General features: G+C 39.8%; 1 protein-coding gene across 1 annotated transcript in view; it reads right to left on the reverse strand.

The window, feature by feature from the left end:
• Positions 1-3,588: 3,588 nt before the first annotated feature.
• Positions 3,589-23,756, reverse strand: part of LRRC69 (leucine rich repeat containing 69) — a 34,852-nt gene continuing 14,684 nt past the window's right edge. Inside the window, exons 6-8 of the mRNA XM_056854891.1 lie at positions 21,399-21,500; positions 12,302-12,490; positions 3,589-3,699 (exon numbers count right to left, since the gene is read on the reverse strand). Of these exons, the coding sequence (XP_056710869.1) occupies positions 3,589-3,699; positions 12,302-12,490; positions 21,399-21,500 (402 nt within the window). The remainder of the gene's footprint in view (positions 3,700-12,301; positions 12,491-21,398; positions 21,501-23,756) is intronic.

Here is a 23,756-nt window from a genome sequence, read left to right on the forward strand (position 1 = left end):
ACTTAAAGAACACTTGCTTTGAACTTTGAAAATCGCACTGTCAACTCCTGCTGCATTAGTCATTTCTCTCATTGCATTAGGAATGGAAAGCCATATAGCATACATACTGAATAAGGTTGCCAGGTCCCTCTTCGCCACCGGCGGGAGATTTTTGGGGCAGAGCCTGAGGAGGGTGGGGTTTGGGGAGGGGAGAGACTTCAATGCCATACAGTCCAATTGCCAAAGCAGCCATTTTCTCCTGGTGAACTGAACTCTATTGGCTGGAGATCAGTTGTAATAGCATGAGATCTCCTGCCATCACCTGGAGGTTGGTAAACCTAATACTGAACAAAAATGTTGATTTTAGACACTTTTTTCCTATTACAAGCATTATTTTTGAACTAATAAATTGATTAAAGGGGGGCTTGTTAGAAATACATAACATGCATACTCTAGTTTTGTACACATCCAGTCAGCTTGTCGGATCCTTTAATCTTCCATGAAACTAAAGTTGGTTCACAAAAGAATAAGGACTAAACTGAGAATTTTGCATTCAACCTCATATTGTTAACATCCTTTTTTAAAAAGCTCCTGCAGTTTAGTTAGAAAACTGGTTACATTTTGAACTTCATGAAACTGTTGCCCATAAAACTGATTACGAAGGAGCACCACTGCAAAACTTAAGCAACCATAAATCAACGTGAAAGCCCCGTTCCAAGTTGTTTCTGGTCTTTGCAAAAGTATGGGTTAAAAGCATACAGCCAGCACTTTAGTGTAGGCAACTGAGATGGCTGTTAAGAGTTCTCATCAGCATGTATCGACATTTGCAGAGCAGGATATTTCTACTTCCCCCTCCTCCTGCAGCTCACTGAGCCCCCCAAAATTTGTTCTTGGGTGTCAGTAAACACTCGGGAACAGCATAGAGGTGGCTGCAGTGGGAGCGGGAGTTGGTAGAAATAGCCTTCCCCCTCTTCTGAAAACAGAAAGGCTCTGTTGTAGGAGCGGTGTGGTTGGACACATGCTGTAACTTAGTCAAAAGCCAGGCCAGTGTATGTTAGTTAGTCAACACTAGTATCTTTTTGGCACAACAAAGTATCGTGGAAAGTTACAAGATGGGAGATATTTGCATGTTGCAGGCCGTGGAGATTCAAAGCCACTCTGAGCCCCATTTGGATGGGGGCAGGGCTGGATAGAAATATAATTAAATAAATAGTTCCTTTGAAGATCACTTTTGTTGAATCAGCTACTTGCGTACTATCTTCTGTCTTTTTGCTGTAGCTGACTTATGGCAACCCCTGATGGGGTTTTCTAGGCCAGAGACGTTCAGAGGTGGTTTGCCGTTGCCTGTCTCCATGTCACGACCCTGGAATTCCTTGGAGAATTCCCATCCAAATACTTGCCAGGGTCAACCCTGCTTAGCGTCTGAGATCCGAATCATCCGATGAGGTCAGGCTAGCCTGGGCTATCCAGGTCAGGGCGCCTACTATCTACCCTGTCTAAAATGTGTTGACTGACATAAATATTCAAATGAACCACTAATGCTATTAAATGTTAATAGCTTTATCGGGTATACTGATAAGCCAACAACACTATAATTGAAGTCAATACATTTTAGAAGCTTGTTGTGACAAGCTTTTTTTCCCTACTGAGGGGACGCTCACAGCGTCCTCACATACTTGGTATTTAGGTTTGTTTTGAACCATAAACCTTTCCCTCAGTTATCAGGTGTTCTAACGGAAGCAGTATATAGGCCTTGGGTTCACTGCCATGAGGTACGTTTTGTGGCGTACAAGGAGTTTGTGGAGATCACTGAGGCAGGATTTGAATATAAACAACTAAGATTTATTTATTTACAGGTTCGTTTTAAAGGGACAAACCAGCGGCACAGGTATCCATGTAGACAAAGTAGAAGCCTGGCTCAGGCACATAAATTTAAATTGGTTGTGACTTCAAAGAGTAGTTAAGAAGCAGAAGCAGAAAAGAAGAGTTAGTTTTTATATATATACCGATTTTCTCTACCTTTTGAGGTGAATCAAACCGGCTTACAATCTTTTTACCTTTCCCCACAACAAACACCTTGTGGGGTAGGTGAGACTGAGAGAGCTCTAAGAGAACTGGGACTAGCCCAAGGTCATTCAGCTGGCTTCAGGTGTAAGAGTGGGGAAACCAACCCAGTTCACCAGAGTCCACCGCTCTTAACCACTGCTCTTAACCAGTACGGCATGGTGGCTCCCATACAGGGATTTATTTATAGAACATTCAGCTTGCATGTCTTGGTGCAAGTTAAGCTCAGGGATTGTTACTTTTACTCGGCAAGAGGCAGACAAGTATGAAAACTCAGCAGGTTTGCTGCAGTGTGCACCATCCTAAAGGGAGGGATGAGGAATAGGAACAAAGAGCTTGGGAGAGGGTTTCTTTGTTTATCCCCACCCCAATGAATGGAGTTGCACTTCTGTAAGGGTAGACTGTGCTTCCCCCCATTTTAAAATTTAGATCCATTTTAAATTTTGACAAAAATGCATTATAGCCTTCTCTAGCTGCACACCCGTTATAATTTAAAATTATGTCAAATATGTACTGACACATATATTGATAATAAGTGGATTCATGTATAGGATATTCAGTTTGCATGTTGAATCATTCTTACATAGAAGCTTTTTGTAAACAGAGACATATAAAGTGTCTGTTCTTTAGGCAAGCACATGGTCTCACTTATTACTCAAAATTGAAATAACTTTCACTCAGTTTAGATTAGAGCCTGCATAATCTTGTTACATAAACACTGAAGTCAAACCACATGCTTTACATGGGAATGGGTATACAAGTGGTAAACTAGGAGAAACTGCAGCAGAGAAACAATTAAGATAAAACATTCGCAGGCATCAAAAAGGGAAACTTTGATAGCAAAACCGAAAAAGCAAACACACACATCAAAGTTCTACCTAACTAACAGCCTGTTCCCTTGTGGAATGGTCCTCTCTCCCCAGTGTTTTCCATGTCACACAGCCCGTTTATCGTCAAAGGTCTTAGGAGAAAAGAAATCCTTCTTAAAATATGTCACCTTTTTTCTTTCTTTTATAAAACACTCCAACACATTTTCTCCTGAGTTGAAAATGTTGCATGCCAGCCGCTAAAGCCAAGTTATAAACTTCTAGAACGCAGGATTTATAATGGAAATCAAGGACTACGTAATCACGAGACACATGTTAAAGTATTCTTTTGCCATTTTAAGGCCTGACCTTAGATCTGGGGGTGGAGGGAGTGCACTTCATCAGAATTTCACACTAGGCAGGACAGAACTTAACAGAGAAGCCAAAGCACAGTAACACAGGTTAGAGTTTACATTATAAAACTTTACCTCATTGTTAAACAATGTCATTAGCTTGAGTCATCCCTTTTCAGAAGCACAGTCAAATCTGCCAAAACACACTGCCAGCCCGGCACAGCTGTAGAGGACAATTTCTGCCCACGACGATATCACTTCTTTGCAACCATTCTTTCAATATGACTGCGTCTTTTAAACTAATATTGATGCAGGCTTAAGTTCAGTTCTTAAGAATGCTGCAGTGGTCGTGAGGGTTGAGGCCCTGCGTGCTTTCGCTGCTTGCTCTAAGCCACGGCAATTCCAAAGAGTCCTTCATCATGGCGGTTAAAGCATTTGTACGAGCACAGCAGTATCCTGACAGGCAAGGGGTGCATGTTTCGGCTGGTCATCATTCGCTTTAAAGAAAGGAAAGGGGAAATATTTTGTGACACAAATATTACAGTACGTTACAGATCACTCCACACTGTGGACTTATAAATTTGTGCACGAACCGAAGCCTCCTTGCAAATCTCCCTCACGGCAATCAACGTAGCGAACAATTCCTGACGTCTGTCAGGGCTTACCCAGTCAAAGGGAACAGCAAAGGGACAACAGTCACTATGCTCAAAAATTAAGAAATCTTTGTGTCAAGGTCACAGCTCTGTCCTCTCAGAGCTTGGAGCCACATTTATCACTGAAGAGCAAGGCAATAGGAATTTTGCATCTGTGAAGAGAGATTCATCCAGCACTATGTAATCTGGTGAGGGAGACTGGCCAACAGGAGTCCAGGGAAAGCTAATTTATTGAATGATACTCCAAGAGCTGGATAGTGAAACTGAGACTCAAGATGTCATACCCTGATGATGAGGTGTTAGAAAATAACGTCAGCTTTGCCACTTCAACACAGGCTTTAGAACGGGTAGCAAGCAGTTGCCCTTTTAGAGACCTTTGAAGTGTCGTCTCAGTTTTATGTGGGGATGCTGTTTGAAGTTCTCCTATCTTGTGTCTTTAGTGCACAGTCTAAAATTTAGTCGTTTCTCATAAATAAATAACAGAAGTATGTACCTTCTGTGCTTTGTTTCTGGGTCTATTTGAAGTGTGGCATTGGGGTACACTTAATGTATTACTAGATCTTAGTTCTTACCTGTGGTCACATCCCTCTATTGAAATTACCAAGGAGTGGTGGTGAGTTGTTTATTTTTATTTGGAAAAACCTACATCCACCTCTCCAGACATGTGCTCAAGGTGGTTTGCACCATACTCAGATCAAGTGCTGCATTTTCAGGATTTGCAAGACCACCACTGGCCCAAAGTATCAATATTTGATGTCTAAAAAGCAATCCCAATATTTACTTGTCCAGCTTTTAAAAACACGCAAGGAAACTGATTCCACGCTTCCCTGAAGGCTTTGTTCCATTGCTAAAGTGCTGTAAGGGAAGTTCTTCATAATGTTCACTCTTCTCATTGCTTCTCATTCTTTCCACAACAGAAAGAGTAAATAATTGTCCTCCTCCTCTTTTATAATACCTGAGGACAACTCAGCAGATTCCTGACATAACTAGACCTTTCAGCACTGTTTTTAGAAATAATATAATTCTCTCCTACATAGGACATTTATGCAAAGTCATATGGGAACAGCCAAGCAATTCACAGAATCACAATTCCCACAGTAATTCCAGTACCATAAAATAAGTTGATATATAACCAGCTTTATGGATACATTTAGAGGTCCTGTCATATTAAATACAAATCTATACAGATTGAGTTTTCAGAAATAAAGTTGCTTGCTGTACTTGCCACTCCCTTTGATAGATGCTCCTCTGCGTAACAATTTGGTACGCACTATTAACTGGTACCCATTATTATTTGCGATGTTTTTGCCTTGCCCTGTCTATCCAATTCATTTTTATTTCACCTCTCCTCCAAAGAGCTCAGGGCAGCATGCAGAGTTTTCCCTTTCCCATTTTATCCTCACAACAGTCATATGAGAGAAAGTGACTGGCCCGGGGTCATCCAATGAGTTTCACTGGAGAGTAGAAAATGGAACTGGAGTCTCCCTGGTCCAAGTCCAACACTTTAATCACTATGCCACACTGGCTCTCAAATGCCAAGGAACTCAAAGTCACATGTTATTTACCCAGCAAGCTTCAGAGTCTGACTGGGAACGTGAAGTTGAGCTTTCCTAAATTTAAGCTCAACGTTTCAGCCACTACATAGCCAATGACGTGATGGATGCCATAGCATCTTTTTGTCAGATTCACTTTCAGGAGCTATGAAACCAAACCCTGATACTGAAGGCTTGGTGATTATGGTGTCAAATATTAATTATGTATACCTGTCAGGCATGATATAATAGGAGAGCCAGGCTAGCCCTATCTCATAAGATCTCAAAAGCTAAGCAGGGTCAGCCCTGGTTAGTACTTGGATGGGAGACCACCAAGGAAGTCCAGGGTCACTATACAGAGGCAGGCAATGACAAACCACCTCTGAACATCTCTTGGTTTGAAAACCCTACGGGTGCAACATGATGGCACTTTCCACCACCAAACATCTACAAATATTGTGGTGGTGGAAAGTGCCATCTAGTCACAACTGTTTTCAAGGCAAGAGATGTTCAGAAGTGGTTTGTTATTGCCTGCCTCTGCATAATGACCCTGGTATTACTTGGTGGTCTCCCATACAAATACTAACCAGGGCTGACCTTGCTTAGCTTTTGAGATCTGATGAAATCATGCTAGCCTGGACATCCAAGTCAGGGCTCTAAAAAGATGAAAATGAGTTAAAATCCAAAAACTTGAACACCCTAAAAATGCTACCCCCTTCCAAGATGTTTTATTGTACTTGGCAAAAGTAGCATTATTCACCAACATGAGTGACAGTATGTGTGTGTAAAGTGCTATCAAGTCACAGCCAACTTATGGGGACCCCCATAGGGTTTTCCAGGCAAGTGATTAAGCAGTGGTGGCTTGCCATTGCCTTCCTCTGCAAAGTCTTCCTTGGCAGATTCCCATCCAAGTACTGCCCCTGCTTAGCTTCTGAGATCTGAAGAGATCGGGCTATATTATATCATTCCACATCCTGAGAAATGGTATAATGTTACATAAGTAGTGGAAGGGGGCCAAAGAACTGTACAACTAATTCAGTGCCCAAGAAGGCATTGAACCTGTTTCTCAAACATCAGCTACCCAGATGGCAAAACCACTCTGAAACTGAGGGGGGTCTTTCAAAAAGTGACAGTGACACAGTATCAAGGCTTGCTGCTCAAAGAAAATAGTTTAAAATTTTTCTTGGACATGTCCAATGTGGCTCTTGAGACAAAGGCCCGAATAGTTGAAGGCCATCTCTCTCTATTTATTTAGTACTGGATATGGATACTCAACTATCTGTAACTGAGAGGCCGCTGTAAACCCACCAAAGATAAAATTGTGATGAAATCTATGCATATTATTAGTAAGTTTTAAACCTGTTTAGTTTGTCGCATCAATACTCCTAACACATTGTAATAATTAAAAACCTACAAACATTATGGTTTTCAACTAATACAGCTTTCCATGGTAAACACTATTCCTTGTAAGCTAGAAAGGTAATTGTTATAAATCATGGAAAAATAAATAAATCACAGTGAAAATGAAACCGATGCCCTCTTTATTGGGGCTCAGCTGAATGTGTGATTGAAGAGTGTGCTGTAGTAAAGTTACAATGATTTTTCCAAAATGCAGATCCTCCAAGTCAAACTCATTTGGAGCAAGGCAGGTTCACTTTAATCTCTTTCAAAGTTAGTTTTTCATTACATTACATCATTTCATACAAGGTTGAAAGTTCATTATGCAACACACAAGTAGTTTACTCCCTACAGTTTTAACTTTGAGAGGAACTAGGGAAAAGTTAAAAATTGCACAGCTTAGAGAAATGAAAAAAAAATTAACAATCTGAGCCAGGCAATGGAATTCAAGGCCTTTCATTTCTCATCCATATTATAATCAAATGGCAAATCTCAAATTTGGTTACTAGTCACAGTCAGATTCTAGGAGAACAAGATAATCAGAATAGCTAAGAAACCATGAACAGACGTGTAGATTCATATATATTAACTTCCTAGGGCTACTGAAGATTTCTAAAGCACCATGCACTCAAGTCAAGTGCTAATTTCCACTGACAGAAGAGATTTGCATCAGCAGAACAGGGCTTCCTTGTCTTTCCCTTCCTGCTGCAGCCCAAAATACCACCCGCAAAATGCTGCTCCTAAGGGATAAGGAACCCCAGTACCAGCGTGAGTCAGAGATCTGCAGGGAGGGAAGAGCTTATGAAACATCAATCCATTGATGGAAATTCCATACTCACATACCCTTTCAGTTTGCAGAAAAGCTTCTCTAGATTCAAGCCATTTGCCACAACCCATTTTTAGGTAAAGTCTACTCCATTAAAAAAAAAAATACCTTCATCCTCTTCAGGCAATTATTAAATGACAACCTGACTTGCATGGGCTTCCACTGCTAGCCTGGCTGAATTCAGTGCAAGTGCACAGCCTCCCTCCCCTCCTTCCCCAATTATGCATACTGAGGCTGAAAGGAAGCAAATGAACTGAGACTTCTTCTGTGCTATAGCCACTAGGGATGCCGCAAATGTCTCAGTGAATCTGTATGGCAGTCAAACTTACCCTTTCAACACTTGCAATTAGACTGTGGCCGATCAGGGATATGTTTAGATTGCATCAAGCAATTTGAACAGCAACTCCAACATGTTTGCAGTTGCCTGCTGGTCAAAAGCTAATTTACAATTCATCAGGGGGTCAGCTGGGAGTTGGGGTCTGATCCACTATCAACATTCAGCAAAATAGCTTCCTTAAACAGACAGCCAGAAATCCAAAATCTTCCTGACATCTGTTTCCCCTTCTAGAAGGAGGGATGGGTTTCAACTTGCATTGCTATGTAGCCTGAAAAAACAGTTCGACTAGAATCCATGGAGGGCCAGGAAAAATATACATGAATGTTGTAGGCAGTGAATCCAATATCAAAATCTTCTGTTGACCTGCAAGTACACTCCAGAGTCCTTTGAAGATGCTAGTAAAAGACAGCGTGAGAATCCATCTTGGCTACGCCAAGATGACTTTAACTGACTATTCAGTGAAATCAAACAAAATGAATGCTGACTCATTATGAGGTAACAAGGAAGTTGTGAATCCCCTCTAACCTGCAACTTCATATCACCTCAAAACAGGAAAAGCAGGATAACTGGCACTTATGAGCCATCAGTGGCCATTCCCACATCAACAGAAAAAATCTGGTGCTATATAACAGAGCAATCAAGCTACTTCCAGAATTAAATAACAACAGCAGAGCTTTTCCTGTGCCCAATGGTATCCAGACCCTGAATCACTCCCAGTGAAATAATCTTTATCCTCCTCTTACACCATCTACAGGAGCCCCGTGGCGCAGAGTGGTAAGCTGCAGTACTGCAGTCCAAGCTCTGCTCACGACCTGAGTTAGATCCCAACGGACGTTGGCTTCAGGTAGCCACCTCAAGGTTGACTCAGCCTTCCATCATTCTGAGGTCGGTAAAATGAGTACCCAGCTTGCTGGGGGTAAAAGGAAGATGACTGGGGAAGGCACTGGCAAACCACCCCATAAACAGTCTGCCTAGAAAACGTTGGGATGTGACGTCACCCCATGGGTCAGGAATGACCCGGTGCTTGCACAGGGGACCTTTACCTTTACCTTTTACACCATCTGACCAAAAAACCTGTAAATTTTGAGTTAAAAGGAAGGGCTTTCAAACCAGAAAGCGAGGTACAGTTTATCGCAAACTGTCCTCCACCCCCATGCAGCTACTTCTGGGCCTCACAGACATTGTTCATGCTTTGGATCAGGCAACGTGTGACCCAAACTTCTCTCCTTCATTCCTCTGCTCACCCTCCCAGATCAAAAGCCCTCTTCTTTTCTGTCTCCCCGTTGCTTGCCACATTCCCTTCTGCTATTGCAATCCAAAACCCTCTTCTCTTCCCTCACTCCCCTTCTCCCTCTTCCCCAAACAAACCCTCTGCACCTTCCTCCAACCAGCTCTTCTCCTTCCTCAGAACAGAAATCCTCTCTACCCAAGACTGCAGCCTTTTCCACATGGGTTTTTCCTGTTGTTTCTAGCCAACACTGCTTCGGTTTATCCCCCAATTTCCGCAGACATTTTTGTGACTTTATTTTTAGCTTATTTTCTGTTGTTGTTGTTTTGTTATTCTTTCTTTTTGTTCCTTCAAACCACTTTCACCCTGATCTTTTTCTGGAAGCCAATTTTGAGTCAGATTTTTCCTCATGTGTAATATTTATATTGAGTTTCCTTGTCCCACCCATCTCCATCCCACTTCCCAATGACTGGACTGTCGTCATTGTCAAGCCACTCCCTCTCCTCCCCGAAGACAAGTGGTTTCAGTATTTATTTTTTAACAGCCCTAAAAAATTAATATATCAATGTAGTGTTGTGATGATAGTTTAAGCAGGGTCTCTAAATTCCCAGCTTCCATTAAACAAAAAAAGTCTCTAGTAAATCCCTTCCCTTGTGGAGATATGCCTTTTCCCTTATAGCTCCACAAGGAAGATGCTAGAGACTTACTTTTAAAAAATGAAAGCTGGGAATTCAGAGAATCTGCTTAAACTACTGTCACAACACTAAATCAATGTATCGATATTGTAGGGCCTTTTTTTAAAAAATGAGGGGGATGCTATGACACCACTTGTAACAACACCAATGATGACAGCACCCTCCATTGAAAATCCTCATTATTTAAGGCATGTGTGGAAAAAATAAACTGACTCTGCAACTGTAAAAATACACGGGGAGGGCAGACGTGCCTAAGAACCATGCCTAAAGCGATTTCAATGCTCGTGAATAAACTGCCAAGAAAATCAGGAGTAAGTTGAGCATGCAGAAAAGGTCTCAGACCAATTCTCATCTCTAACCCTTCCCGCTCTCTTATTCCCTGCACCACTGTGTCCTTGTCAGCTGCAGCACCCAGCTCCTCTAATCCCCCTGCTTTCCCTCTTACTGATACTTATTTTCCCTTTGTTTGTTGACACTTTTCAACCAGCTACCAAACCGATGGGCTTAGTCTTTGCTTTTTGTGGGTTGGGTTATAACTGGGTATGATTACTGTTTACACAGTGGATTATATCTCTTTGAGTGGCACTTCAACTGCCTCTTTTCTTACCTTTTTGACACCTTGTAGTCAATAACATTGTAAATTTAGAATTGCCTCCTCTTTTTCCCGATATCGCCGCAAAGCATGCTTGTGTACACACAGATATAAAGATTCTGAAACCACAGTTCGGATTACACTTCTGAAGGCACCTACACACATAACCTCTTGTTAACTCTAGTGCTAAGAAAATGCTACAGCAATCTTCAAGTTTAAAAGCTGCATCATCAGCATTGAAAAAGAGAGAGCCATTGTGATGTAGTGGCTAGAGTGCTGGGCTTGTATATGGAAAGCTCAGGTATGGCGTAGTGGTCAGAGTTTAGGACTAAGATCTGAGAGACTTGAGTCCCAATCTACACTCTACCACGAAGCTCGCTGGGTGACCTTGGGCCAGTCACTCTCTGTTAGCATCACTTACCTCACACGGTTCTTTTGAGGATACCATGAGAAGGAGAGAACCATGAACTCCTTTGAAAGAAGGAAGAGATAAAAATGTAGCAGACATGTAGTAGGTTCAAAACTTCATCCAGCTATGACAATTATTGGGTTATCTTGGGACTATAAACATGCATTATGAGTTTGTTGTAAAGATGGAATGCTTCATTGTAGGATGGCTGGGAGATTTTAAAAAATTGATTCAATAAATGGGAAGAAAGGCTGCAACATATAAGAACAGCAACTATGGCAGACAAACAGAATCATAGAGTTGGAAGGGACCACCAGAGTCATCTAGTCCAACTCCCTGCACAATGCAGGAAATTCACAAGTACTTCCCCCACACACACCCAGTGACCCCTACTCCGTGCCCAGAAGATGGCCAAGATGCCCTCTCTCTCATGATCTGCTTAAGGTCATAGAATCAGCATTGCTGACATATGAGTAAGGCTATAGTAACTCAGAAAGCAGATGGCTAACCATGGTGATGGAAACAGAATGCTGGCCTAGATGGACCTCAGTCAGATCTAGCTAGTCTTTTTTGTGATCAGGAATCATTTATTTATTTATTTTTGTGATTTATAGCTCACCCGCCCTGGCCAAAGCCAGGCTCAGAGTGGGTAACATCATATAAGATACATTAATATAATCAATAATAAAATTAACCAAACGAATCTAAATTCAAAACAATAAAATCCCAATTTAAAACTTAAAAAACTACCTAAACTACAGATGGTGCCTAAATACTACTCATATTTCTGGATATAAGCAGCAGGTTACCCCTCAGTTAACATCAATAATAAAACAGGAGGGGGAATAGGGAGGCCAGCAGATGACATTCACGGCTGTCCTCAACCATAGGCCTGGCGGAATAGCTCTGTCTTGCAGGCCCTGCGGAACTCTTTAAGGTCCCGCAGAAAACAAGGAACTGGCTTTGGAGTTGGTCAAAAGTAGCAGGGCACAGCAGAACTTAACAAAATACTTCAAATATCATTATGTCTAATTCTGAACTGGGCCCAAGAATGTGGACAAGACAATCCACACAATGCAGCCAGGGAGAGACAGGCCAGATTTTTCTACAAACCCAAAGGGAAACTGAAAAAGACAAAGGTCTGATGGGAGAGGAGGAAGCAAGGAAATGGGAGTGAAGAAAGAAAGGTTGACTAGCAGGAGAACTTTAAAAGGTAGTGGTGGGACAGAAGAAAAAGGGCCGACAGTGGGCAGGAAGGAGGGAAAGCTAAAGACCTGGGAAGACAGATATAGGTAGGTAGTTAGGTAGGTAGGTTGGTGGCTGGGTGAGAGGGAGGGAGGAGAGGCTACGTGGGTCTGTCTGGGGGAGAGAAAGAATAAACAGTGGGGGATACAAGAGCAAAATGAGATGCCTCCTGTGGGTTTCCCACTTGTTTTACCTGTTTCACATCTACAAACTGTACACATTCTAGCCACATATTCAGAAAACCACATCCACACTGAGCACATTCTTCTTGCTGAGAAAGTATATCCTGTGCTTCTGCATTCTGCTTGATTGCTCTGAGTAAAGAAAGGTTGTTGCTTTTCAGCTGAGCAAGAATAAATCTTGCTGTTATTTCCTGTTTTATTGGGGGAGAAACCAGAATATCCTGTATTACTGAAAAGATGACAAACTCAAAATTAACACTTCCTACTCCAATATTTAACATACTTTTATACAGAAACCACCAGTTAACGAATTACAATCAAGCTATGTATTAAGCATGCTGCATTTATTCTTTATAATTAATTTAACAATCACTTCCAACAAAGTGGCATGGGTCCAATCAAAAGACTGACATAGCCTTAGCTAGTGGCCACATCTATGAGTAGTGAAATCCAAAGGAAATTTGGTTACAGATAGATAAGAAAATATTCTAGAAAGAATTCATACAGTAATCCAATGAGAGAATTCTCATTGGAGTTTCCTGAGACTTGTTCTTTGTGTAGATAATTATTATCTCAACCAACCTACCCAATGTGAGTAGCTGCAGAAAAATATACATGTGCATCATCATCATATGTCAGTAGTTTTCAGGAAAGCCCAGGAATGATGGAGAACTGGTATGAATTTGCTGTTACATACAAGAATGAATTTTAAAAAATGCTACATTTGATGTGGACATGCATTTATTTATTAACTGATGAGAACAGAAAAACACTTTTAAAATTCCTATTTGTTATAGTCCTTGGGTTGTTGACCTCCAGATAGGGCCTGGAGATCTCCCAGAACTACAACTGATCTCCAGACGACAGAGATTAGTTCCACTGGAGAAAATGGCTGCATTGGAGGGTGGACTCTAGCTATGGATTTATATCCTACTGAGGTCCATCCCAGGCTCCTCTCTCAAAATCTCCAGGAATTTCCCAATCCTAATTTGGCAACTCCTAGATAATGAAAACAAATAGGGAAACTAACAACATAAATTAATCTTAGTTAATATGTTTTATTTGGGTACCTGACTATCTGGTTTCAAGCGGAGTTCTGAGTGGGGCAGTCAAGAGAAACCGAAACTAACTAGCAGGGATGTAATTTCATACAGTCCATCTTCCAAAACTGCCTTCCTCCAGGGAAAATGATCAGTGCAGTCTGGCAATCAATTGTAATTCTGGGAGAACTCCAGGCACCATCTGGAGGCTAGCAATCTAGTGGCTGACGATACAGTACAGAAGTAATGGGGCTTCCACACGGCAGGTTTCCTGCCTCAGTATCCCTACCTCAATCCCTCAGCAACAGTCATTTCCCTCTCCCCTGGGCCACTGGGATATTTAAGGTTGTTGTTTTTATTTTATTTTTATAATAATTTTATTGGTTTTTATAATACAAATTTTCCATGATAGTAAACAACAATAAAAGCAATATGAAATTCAAAATCAAAATTCTAACTCTATGTTGTTATAATTTCTTGAATTCATAACAAAAAAAAACAAATTAGAGGAAAATTTATGACTTCCCCATCACCTCTCTCCTCCTCTTAATAAAATATTCATCCCATCGTAATTGGTCTGATCTTAACTGTTATAAATTCATTTAACTTTCATAAAACATTTTCTATTAATCTATATGATTATAACTCTTAATATTAATTGTATCTTCTAGATCAGATTAATAAGTATTCTTCCATTTTCCCCAGTTTTAATTCATATTCACAGTATTTCATCCAATCCTCCCATTCCCCTAAGAATCGAACTTTGTCTTTTTCATTTAAAATAGCTGTAAGTTTTGCCATTTCCACCAATTCGAACATTTTCCCAATCCAGTCTTTTTTCTCGGGAATTTCTGCCCCCTTCCATTTTGCTGCATAAAGCAGTCTCGCAGCTGTTGTAGCATAAATCAAAAAAGTTCTTTGTATTAGCAAGTCGTCAGGTATCATACTTAATAGCATCATTTCTGGTGTTTTGGGTATATTTTTTTGTACTATTAGTCTCAGTTCATTGTATATCATATCCCAAAAGTCTTTAGCTTTATCACAAGTCCACCACATATGGTGAAAGGAACCAATTTCCTTATTGCATTTCCAACATTTGGGGGATGTCACTTTATATATCTTTGCCATCTTCTTAGGTGTTAAATGCCATCTATACATCATTTTATAAATGTTTTCTCGAATTGATTGCGCATTTATTCCTTTCAAATCTTTTGACCAAAGTCTTTCCCATTTGTTTAAAGGAATATCATGTCCAATATTTTGAGCCCAATCAATCATAGTTGGTTTAATTGTCTCCTGCTCACAATATAATGTTAAGAGTAGATTGTACATTTTAGAGATCAATTTCAGATTGTTCTCTAGTAACATCTTGTGGAAAGGGGACTTTTCTTTAGAAAATCCATTTTTCATATCTTGTACAAAAACTGATTTAATCTGACAATATTGCAACCATTGTAAATCCTCTTTGAGAAATTGAAATTCCTTTAATGAACATTTTTTCCCCTCCCAATTAATTAATTCCTGGTAAATTATGAATTTGTCCGGTCTAAGTGGTCGAAGTGTTAACATTTCTTGCGGTGAAATCCACATCGGAGTTGTTGGTTCCAAAATATGTTTGTATTTCATCCAGATGCGCAGTAGAGAGGACCTGATTATATGATTCCTAAATGATGCTTGTATCTTAATTTTATCATACCATAAATAGCCATGCCATCCACTAATATTATTAAAGCCTTCAAGCTCCAGTAAACGTGTATTTAATAAGGTTATCCAGTCTTTTAGCCATGTTAAGGCTACCGCTTCAGCGTAAAGTTGAAAGTTTGGTAGTGCTAAGCCTCCTCTAACTTTAAGGTCCACCAGATATCTATAAGCAATCCTCGGTTTTTTCCCTTGCCAGATGAAATTTAAAATGTCTTTCCTCCAAGTATCAAAGTATTTAACATGTGATATTATAGGCAAGTTTTGGAATAAGAAGAGCATCCTTGGTAACACATTCATTTGAATTGTTGAAATACGTCCCAATAGTGACAACTTTTTATTTGACCAAATAATCATATCAGTTTTTATTTTACCCCATAATTTAAGGTAGTTGTTGGTTAACAGTTCTTTGTTCTTCGCTGAGATCCAGATTCCCAAGTATTTAACTTTATTGGCCTTCTCCCAATCTGTAAACGTACTGAATTCCTGTTGTTCTATTTCTGATAAATTTTTGAATATTGTCTTTGTTTTTTCTTGATTGACTTTAAATCCCGATATTTCCCCAAAGTCGTCCAGAGTCTCTTGTAGTAACTTCATTGATTGTGTTGGGTTTTCCAGAATTAACAGGAGGTCATCCGCGAATGCTCTCAATTTAAATTCATGTTTTTTAATTTTTAGACCACGAATGTCCTCCATACTCCTTAGTTTACAACATAGTGTTTCCAACACCAACAAAAATAATAACGGAGACAAAGGACAGCCTTGTCTAGTTCCTTTCTTAATTTGACAATTTTCCGACATTGATTCATTCACCAAAATTTTCGCATGTTGGGATGTGTAAATGGCTGATATACCTTTCAAAAAACGGTCTCCAAAATTTAATTTTACCAATGTTTTTTCCATAAAGTCCCATGAGACCATATCAAAGGCTTTTTCCGCATCCAAAAATACAAAGGCGGCTGATCGTTGTATATTCTGGTCATAATATTCTAATGAGTCCAATAAGATTCTTATATTATCTTTAATTTGCCTTCCTGGAACAAAGCCCGCCTGATCTTCATGTATAAGGTCTTTGATAAATTTTCTTATCCTATTCGATAAGATCGAGGCATAAATCTTATAGTCCACATTTAACAACGAAATAGGTCTATAATTTGATGTTCTTTCTGGGTCTCTTCCTTCCTTGGGTATCAACGATATGTATGCATGCGACCAAGTTTCTGGGGCTACTCCCTTATCCAAAATTGTATTGCAAAGTGATACGAAGAAGTCTGCTAAGTTGTCACTAAATGTTCTATAAAATAAAGCAGTTATTCCATCTGGTCCAGGTGTCTTATCCGTCTTTTGTTTCATTATTGCTTCTTGTATTTCTTCCCTTGTAATTGGAGCGTCTATCCATTCTCGTTGGTCTACTGAAAGAATATTCATCTGTATTGAGCTTAAAAACTTATCTATTTTCTGTTTGGAGATATTTTCTTTCTGATACAGCTTAGTGTAAAATGAAACAAATTCTTTTTGTATATCTATAGTTGAATGAACTGGTCCTTTAGCAGTTTGAATTTTTGTTATAATCTTCTTCTGAAATGAGTCTTTCAATTGTGTTGCTAAAAATTTCCCAGGTTTATTAGCATGTTCAAAATATTTTTGTTTGGCAAATTTTAAGTTCTTATTCATTTCCTCCATTATGACCAAATTTAATTGATGTTTAGATACAGAAATCTTCATTTGTATTTCATTTTTCTCTTCTTCTTGTAACGCCATAACAAGTTTTTGTTCCAAATTTTGTAATCCCAAAGTATATTGTTGGTAAGTTGTAGTTGAGTTTTCCTCCACGCTGCATGTTTCTGTATCATAAATCCTCTTAGAACTGCTTTAAACGCATCCCACACTGTATTCAACGTAGTTTCTCCATTAAGATTGGCTTCAAAAAAATATTTAATCAGATCATATAATTCTTTTTGAATCTTGTTTTCCTTTAAAAGTTTATCATTCAATCTCCATCTAAATGCTTGTTTATTGTTCCACTCAAATGTAATCGGATTATGATCAGAAAAAGTTCTTGGTAAAATATGTATTTTACGTAGTTGCGTGAATATTGATTTACTAGACCAAATCATATCTATTCTGGAGTGTGAGTCGTGTCTTGCTGAATAAAAGGTATATTCTTTGGCTGTAGTGTTCATTGTTCTCCAGGTGTCTTGTAGTTCCAATTCTGTAGCCATGGTGAAGAAAGTTTTAGGTAAGCATCCTTCATTTTCGTCTTTTGCTTTTGTTTTTTTGTCCAAAGTTGGGAGAGTAACACCATTTAAGTCACCCATCAATAAAATCTGGTCATTGGCGAACTGAGAGATCAGTTCATGCAATTGTCCATAGAATTTTGTTTTTCCTTCATTGGGAGCATATATTCCTACCACAATCGTCTTTTGCCCCAATATTTTAGTTTTTATAATTACAATTCTCCCTTCGTTGTCTTTATATAGTAGTTCAGGACTAAGGCTAGGATGAGCATATATTACTACTCCCTTAGTTTTTGTTTCAGCCGATGCCACAAATGCTTGTCCAAGCACTTGCCTATCCAAATATTTTTTGTGTTTTTTTGCTATATGAGTCTCTTGTAAACAGATTAGGGAGTATTTATACTTCTGTAAATATTTAAAAATTCTAGCCCTTTTAGTTTTTTCATTCAAACCATTCACATTCCAAGAAATTACTTTTGCCATGGTACAGTGATTGTTGAAGCAAAATATACAGTCTATAATTTAGTTCCTCCTGCTGCTCCCTGTGATTCTTCTTCTTCTTGTTGTTCTTCTTCCTCTTCCTTTTGATCCCCAGTTAATCCTTTAAGGTCTGATTTATATTTTCTCAGAAATTTTCCCACATCTGCTGTAGATGTGATTGTCATTTTCATTTCTTTGTAGGTAAAAGCCAAGCCTTGTGGCATAATCCAACGATATTTAATACCATTAGCTTTCAAAACAGACACAAATTCTCTGTAATTATTCCTCTGTGAAAGTAAATGTCTTGGTATGTCCTTTAATAAAATTAGAGGAATATCTCCTGCTGACACTGGGTTGTCATAATGCATCTTCATGATCTTATCCTTGATCCTAGTGTCATAAAACACTATCATCAGGTCTCTTGGCTTAGATCTTTTCATTCTAGCAGGTAATGGTATTCTGTATACTCTGTTAATAGCTTGGTTCAATTCTTGTTCATCCATCTGAAACAGGTAAGCCAGATTTGGGATTACAGTTTCTTTGTTGTCTCCCATCATATCTGGAAGGTTGCGCAGACGAAGGTTGGTCTCTCTCACTCTCATCTCCATCATTGCTATTTGATCTTTTACAGTTATCTGATTTAATTGTATTGTTTCAATCTGTTTTTCTTGGCTTACTAATTTTTTCTTTGTATCCTTATGCTCTTCCATCACTTTCTTTATTGATAAGTCCATTGTTTGCATGTCTGACTGCATAATGCTCATTTGGGTTTTTACTTCTTTAAGATCTCCTGTTATCACACCCAATTTGTGATCAATAGCTTGAGATGCTTGACCTAGGTTTGTCATCATAGAAGTTAACTGTGCCATCTGTGTAGACATCTGTGTAGACATCTGTTCAAGCTGCTTATTTGTTGCCTCTGTTTGTTTGGCTAACATATCTTGTAATTTCTTATCCATGGCTAAAACTTGTACTGAGTCCTTCAGTTTAGTATAGGCAGGGCTATGCAATGAGCCAGAGCGGGGTCGAGTTCCAGACATTTACATTGGAATAAGACTGGTAAAAGTCATATCTTCAGACAGGGCCCTCCAGGTGGTAGTTAATAGAGGGTAATTCAATGATCAGCTTGATAATTTTTCGGGTTGAAAAGAGCTAAATTTGGCTTTAAAACAGCTTAATAAAGTTTTGAAATACCAACGAGTTTTATTGGACGCTCTAGGTCGGGTCTACCAGGAAGTATTCCGGAAGTTGTAGTTGCCGTGGACCTTCTACAGCCTCATCTCGATGGTTGTTTCCTTTAGGAACTATTTCTGTGTAACTCAAGTGCGACGCGTATCCGGTCCTCCAGCTTGCTTCCTGTTGTTGTGACTCAGATGATAGAGAGGGTGGTATAGAGGGGCTTCCGGTCTGATGAATCCCTTGCTGCTAACGTGGCAGGAAACTCTTTTTCACCAGAAAATCAGGAAGAAATTCACCCTCCCCTTCCCTCGAAGTTGCTTCTCATTGGTGGAAATTTTAGTCCATCATCTAAGCGTCCTTCCAACTCTTTGTTTTGATTTAAGCTGATCTGTCTGATAAGGCTCCTGCCGCTAATCCTGATGGAATTTACGAATCAAACTTTCCCGATTGAGATAAGGGAGGAGCAAGGGCACTGGGAATATCTTCATCTACCCCCCAGTTGTACGGTGATGCCAGTAAAAAACGAAGGGTTCTTTGTACTCACTTGGGCATCGAGAGGTGAGGTTCTTTTCTTAAAATAGTCCTTGTGTTGGTGTTAAGGTGGTGGAGGGTAGAGCCTTGTGCCAAAGCTGCGTTTTGGCGATTCCTTTCCCTAATTGCCCTCGCAGGACCGGCGTCCAAAGCTCTGGGGGACTTATAAAAAGCTCCCTCAGAGTCTTTGGGAGGTCAAACTGCGTTTGCGGGCTGCAGGGAATTCCTGCTGTCCGACCCACTTGCAAGGGTCGGATTGGGGTGCATATATCACCCCTAAATTAGCGCAAACTTGGATTTCTCTCAGGACAGCCTGAGAGAACGTCGTACTCATCCCAGCACACCACCGGAAGCCACTTCTAAGGTTGTTGTTTTTAAATCAGCAATTGAATATCATTATATCAATATAACAAAATGTGTAACCGGTTCTCTGAACTGTCTCTAGCCTCTTCTACTGCAGAGGCTTTCTCCTTATATCTACCTTTCTCCTTATATCTCTGCAATAGTGGGGGATAGAGACTTACTTTTTTAAATGAAAGCAGGGAATTTAGAGAACCCGTTACACATGTTGATATAATGTTATATTAATATAATGATATTCAACTGCCAATTTTTTTTAAAAAAAAACAATGGCCGGGGAGGAAATTGCTGCCACAGGGACAGTGTCATGGAAAATGTCGGCCATCTGCGGGGGGACGGGACGGACAGGACTGAATCCAATCTTTCCTATCCACATGGTAGCCATCTAGGCTTTACTGGAATCTTCTTTACAACTTTACATCAAACCAAGTTTGAGAACGTTTGGAGAAAAGTTGGGGAAACCCTGGGAGGTGCGTGAATGCAGCACAGTACCGTGGGGAAGCAGGAAATTTGGGCACAAAACACACTATTATCTCAAATTAATGTTTAAATTGGTAGCCCTTTTTGGTATAAAGTTTCCTTTAATAAAAACTGCCCATTATTAACACCTGGCTTTTTCCAGAATAAATACTTATTTTGTAATTATGGATGCTGCTCTAAACTTTTCCAAAAGATGGGGTTGCCAGGTCCCTCTCTGCCACCGGCGGGAGGTTTTTTTGGGTGGAACCTGAGGAGGGCTCCAATTGCCAAAGCGGCCATTTTCTCGAGGGGAACTGATCTCTGTCACCTGAAGATCAGTTGTAATAGTGGGAGATCTCTAGCTAGTACCTAGAGGTTGGCAACCCTACCAAAAGATATATGCAAGCCCTGCCCCAAGGAGATTATTTGGTAGAATTTTGAAATATTATGTTCTGTTTCTGTTTTAAAAATTAGATATTGGTATGAGGGTTTAGAAAAATAAAACACTTTTAATGTATTACTTGCTACAAAATCAGTGGTACAAACAAGAATAAAAACACTAGACACATAGGGATTCAAAACTGCTCCTAACAAAAACAGGAACTTCTTTATTGGAACAGATGTTTGCCTAAACTACACAATACGGTGTAATCTGGCACTAGAAACAAGTGGCATTTGCTTAACAGTTCTGTCTGCAAGTGGTAATACAAATTTATTTTAAATGTATATAATTTAGATGGAGCAAATAATTTGACAGAATCTGTTTTTAATCTCAACAAAGACAAAGGCCAGAAAGGATTTGGAAATAGTTTCAGAGCTAGGAAAAGATTTTGCTTAGTGGGTATAATTTGAAAAAGAACCCTGTCCCACCCCCAAGACTTTTGATATCCTGCATCATAGGAATCACAGGTGGTAAAACACCAAAGATCCATGTTTTTTTTAAATTATTCAAGTAATTTTAAAAAATCTGATGCATGCCCACCAGAGTAGTAGTAATTTTCATCATGTCTTTAGAATAATTTGATTGACCAGGCTTTAAATTACTTTGGCATTTGAAAACAAAGCCCTCTGAAAACTACAAGTAAAAAAAAAGTATAATTTCTGTAATTTGTAACCTTAAGAGTCAAAACATCCTCTTCTTGTATGGCATTAACTGGATGCTTCTGAAGCAATGGATTGCCTTCACAGTAAAGTTCCACCAGCTCAAGATTCTGTATCTGTATAATGAACACAAGCAAGATTTTAATATAACATAACAAAATCAAACTTTCCAATGAAATGTTTATACAATGCCATTCTAAATATTTTCCATTGTATTTAATTAACATCAGAACAGAAGAAAAGGGAGGGGAACAAAGGAAGATTAAAAGGCTGATACCCTGCCAGATGAGTGAGTAGATAGACAGACAGACAGACAGACAGACAGACAGACAGACAGACAGATAGATAGATAGATAGATAGACAGACAGACAGACAGACAGACAGACAGACAGACAGACAGACAGACAGATAGATATTTGTTTGGATGTGATGCACAAGACTGATATTCAGCGGTAATGAAAGCAAGATAAAGTTCCAGTTATGTACCTGGTGGTATAAAGGATACAGGACTGTTTCAGAAAGTGTCTTATTTAAGAGGCATTAAGCATGACTCAAAATTCCTTCAGACTTGTGATTGTCCTAACATTAACTCTTGCTATCTGATGAAGGTGGAAATCTTGTGCATAGTTTCTTGGGAAGTAACCCCCACTGAAACCAGTGATTTAATTCCAGTTTAGGATTAGGGCTGTACATCACTCAACAGGCTTGGGCTTGGTTTACTCATGGCAGCAGTTCTCAAGTTGTGCCACAAGGTACCAAATAGTATCAAATATTATTACACAAAAGGAGAATTTGTGCAAACTCATTTAAGCTCTCAATGACTGTCTAGAACAGATTACTAAAATATGTGTTGAGAATATAACATATTGTAACATGACTGTGTAATAAGTATAATTTTTCCATGTGCATTGAGTTCTGGGTTTAATAACTGGTCCATGATTAAAGCAAGCCAACACCTGAAATGGGTAATTACCGTATTTTTCTGTGTTTAAGACTATGGGGGTTGTCTTATACATGGAAGCCCAGCCCGAAGATGTTGCCGCTGGCCCTGCCCGACAGCTGTCGGGCGGGGTGGGCAGCAACCGGTTTGAATGCTGGATGCTGGCTGGCCAGGGCCACCGGCCTCTTGCTCGCTTTCTTCACCACCCGTCAGCTGTCGGGTGGGGAAGAGAGTGAGCGGCGAAAGAGGCCAGTCGCCCTGGCCAGCCGGAATCCAGCCCCTATTGTGGGTGGGGTGGGCGGCGACCAATTTGAACGCCAGATGTCGGCCGGCCAGGGCCACCGGCCTCTTGTTCACTCTCTTCCCCACCCGTCAGCTGACGGGCGGAAAAGAGAGCAAGCTGCGAAAGAGGCCAGTTGCCCTGGCAGGCTGGCGTCCAGCATTCAAATCGGTCGCTGCCCACCCCGCCCGACAATAGGGGCCATCTTATACATGGGGGCGTCTTATACACGGGAAAATATGGTGATATAAGCTCATTGTGGAAATACCCATAACTATTCCAGTTATGCTATGGATCAGCTACCGAAAACCCCAGGACCAAATCTGACTCCTTAAGTGCCACCTGCCTGCCACCACTCGCAATGCTAATCCCATGCAAACAAGGTGTGGACATTTGGTAACAGGACTTGCCATCAGTTCATTTTGCCAATGAGAATGGGGCTCCAAGCCCATCAACCCTCCATTTCTTCAAAAAGTACTTGTTTATTTAAAGAATTTATATCCCATCTCTCAGCCAACATCTTCCAGAATAAAACCAGAAATGAAGGCAATGACCAGTTAAAACATTTAAAAGTGTCATAATTAACTACCATCAATAACAATCAACACCAATTGGCAGCTCGTTAAAAAATTATCGTTTCATAAATAGCCAACCAGTAGAGAAACCATAACAAACCTAGCCAGGCGCAAGACAGAAAGATGTCAGTGCTGGAAAATAGTATCAATAATTAAACAAAGCTAGGAAAAGCCAAGTAGATAACCAGGTTACTATTATAAAAGCTGCTCAGTGTGAAAAACGGCAGAAGACTGTGACTTCATGAGAACACCTGTAGGGAGTTAAAACAAAAAACAAACAAGAAGAGAGGATTCTGTGCAGCTGGCTTATCTGCAGAACCTTTTACAATATTACCATCCAAAATTTATAAAACGTTGAGACTTTTGTGACATAAAAAGTTTCGTGCCTCTAGGGCAAGGTGAGTGAATAGGCAATTATACTCTGGGTCACATGGACTGTAAAAGTAGCAGTCATCATAAAAATATATCAGTTTCTTAGGATATTTTTTAAACCATAACCATGACAGAATCCCTGAGGTGTAATCCAAAATCTCCTTTACAAGAAACATCAAGAGATGACTTCATTCTCATAAAATA

The sequence above is a fragment of the Euleptes europaea genome, chromosome 8 (genome assembly GCF_029931775.1).
Source record: "Euleptes europaea isolate rEulEur1 chromosome 8, rEulEur1.hap1, whole genome shotgun sequence".
NCBI classification, from domain to species: domain Eukaryota; kingdom Metazoa; phylum Chordata; class Lepidosauria; order Squamata; family Sphaerodactylidae; genus Euleptes; species Euleptes europaea.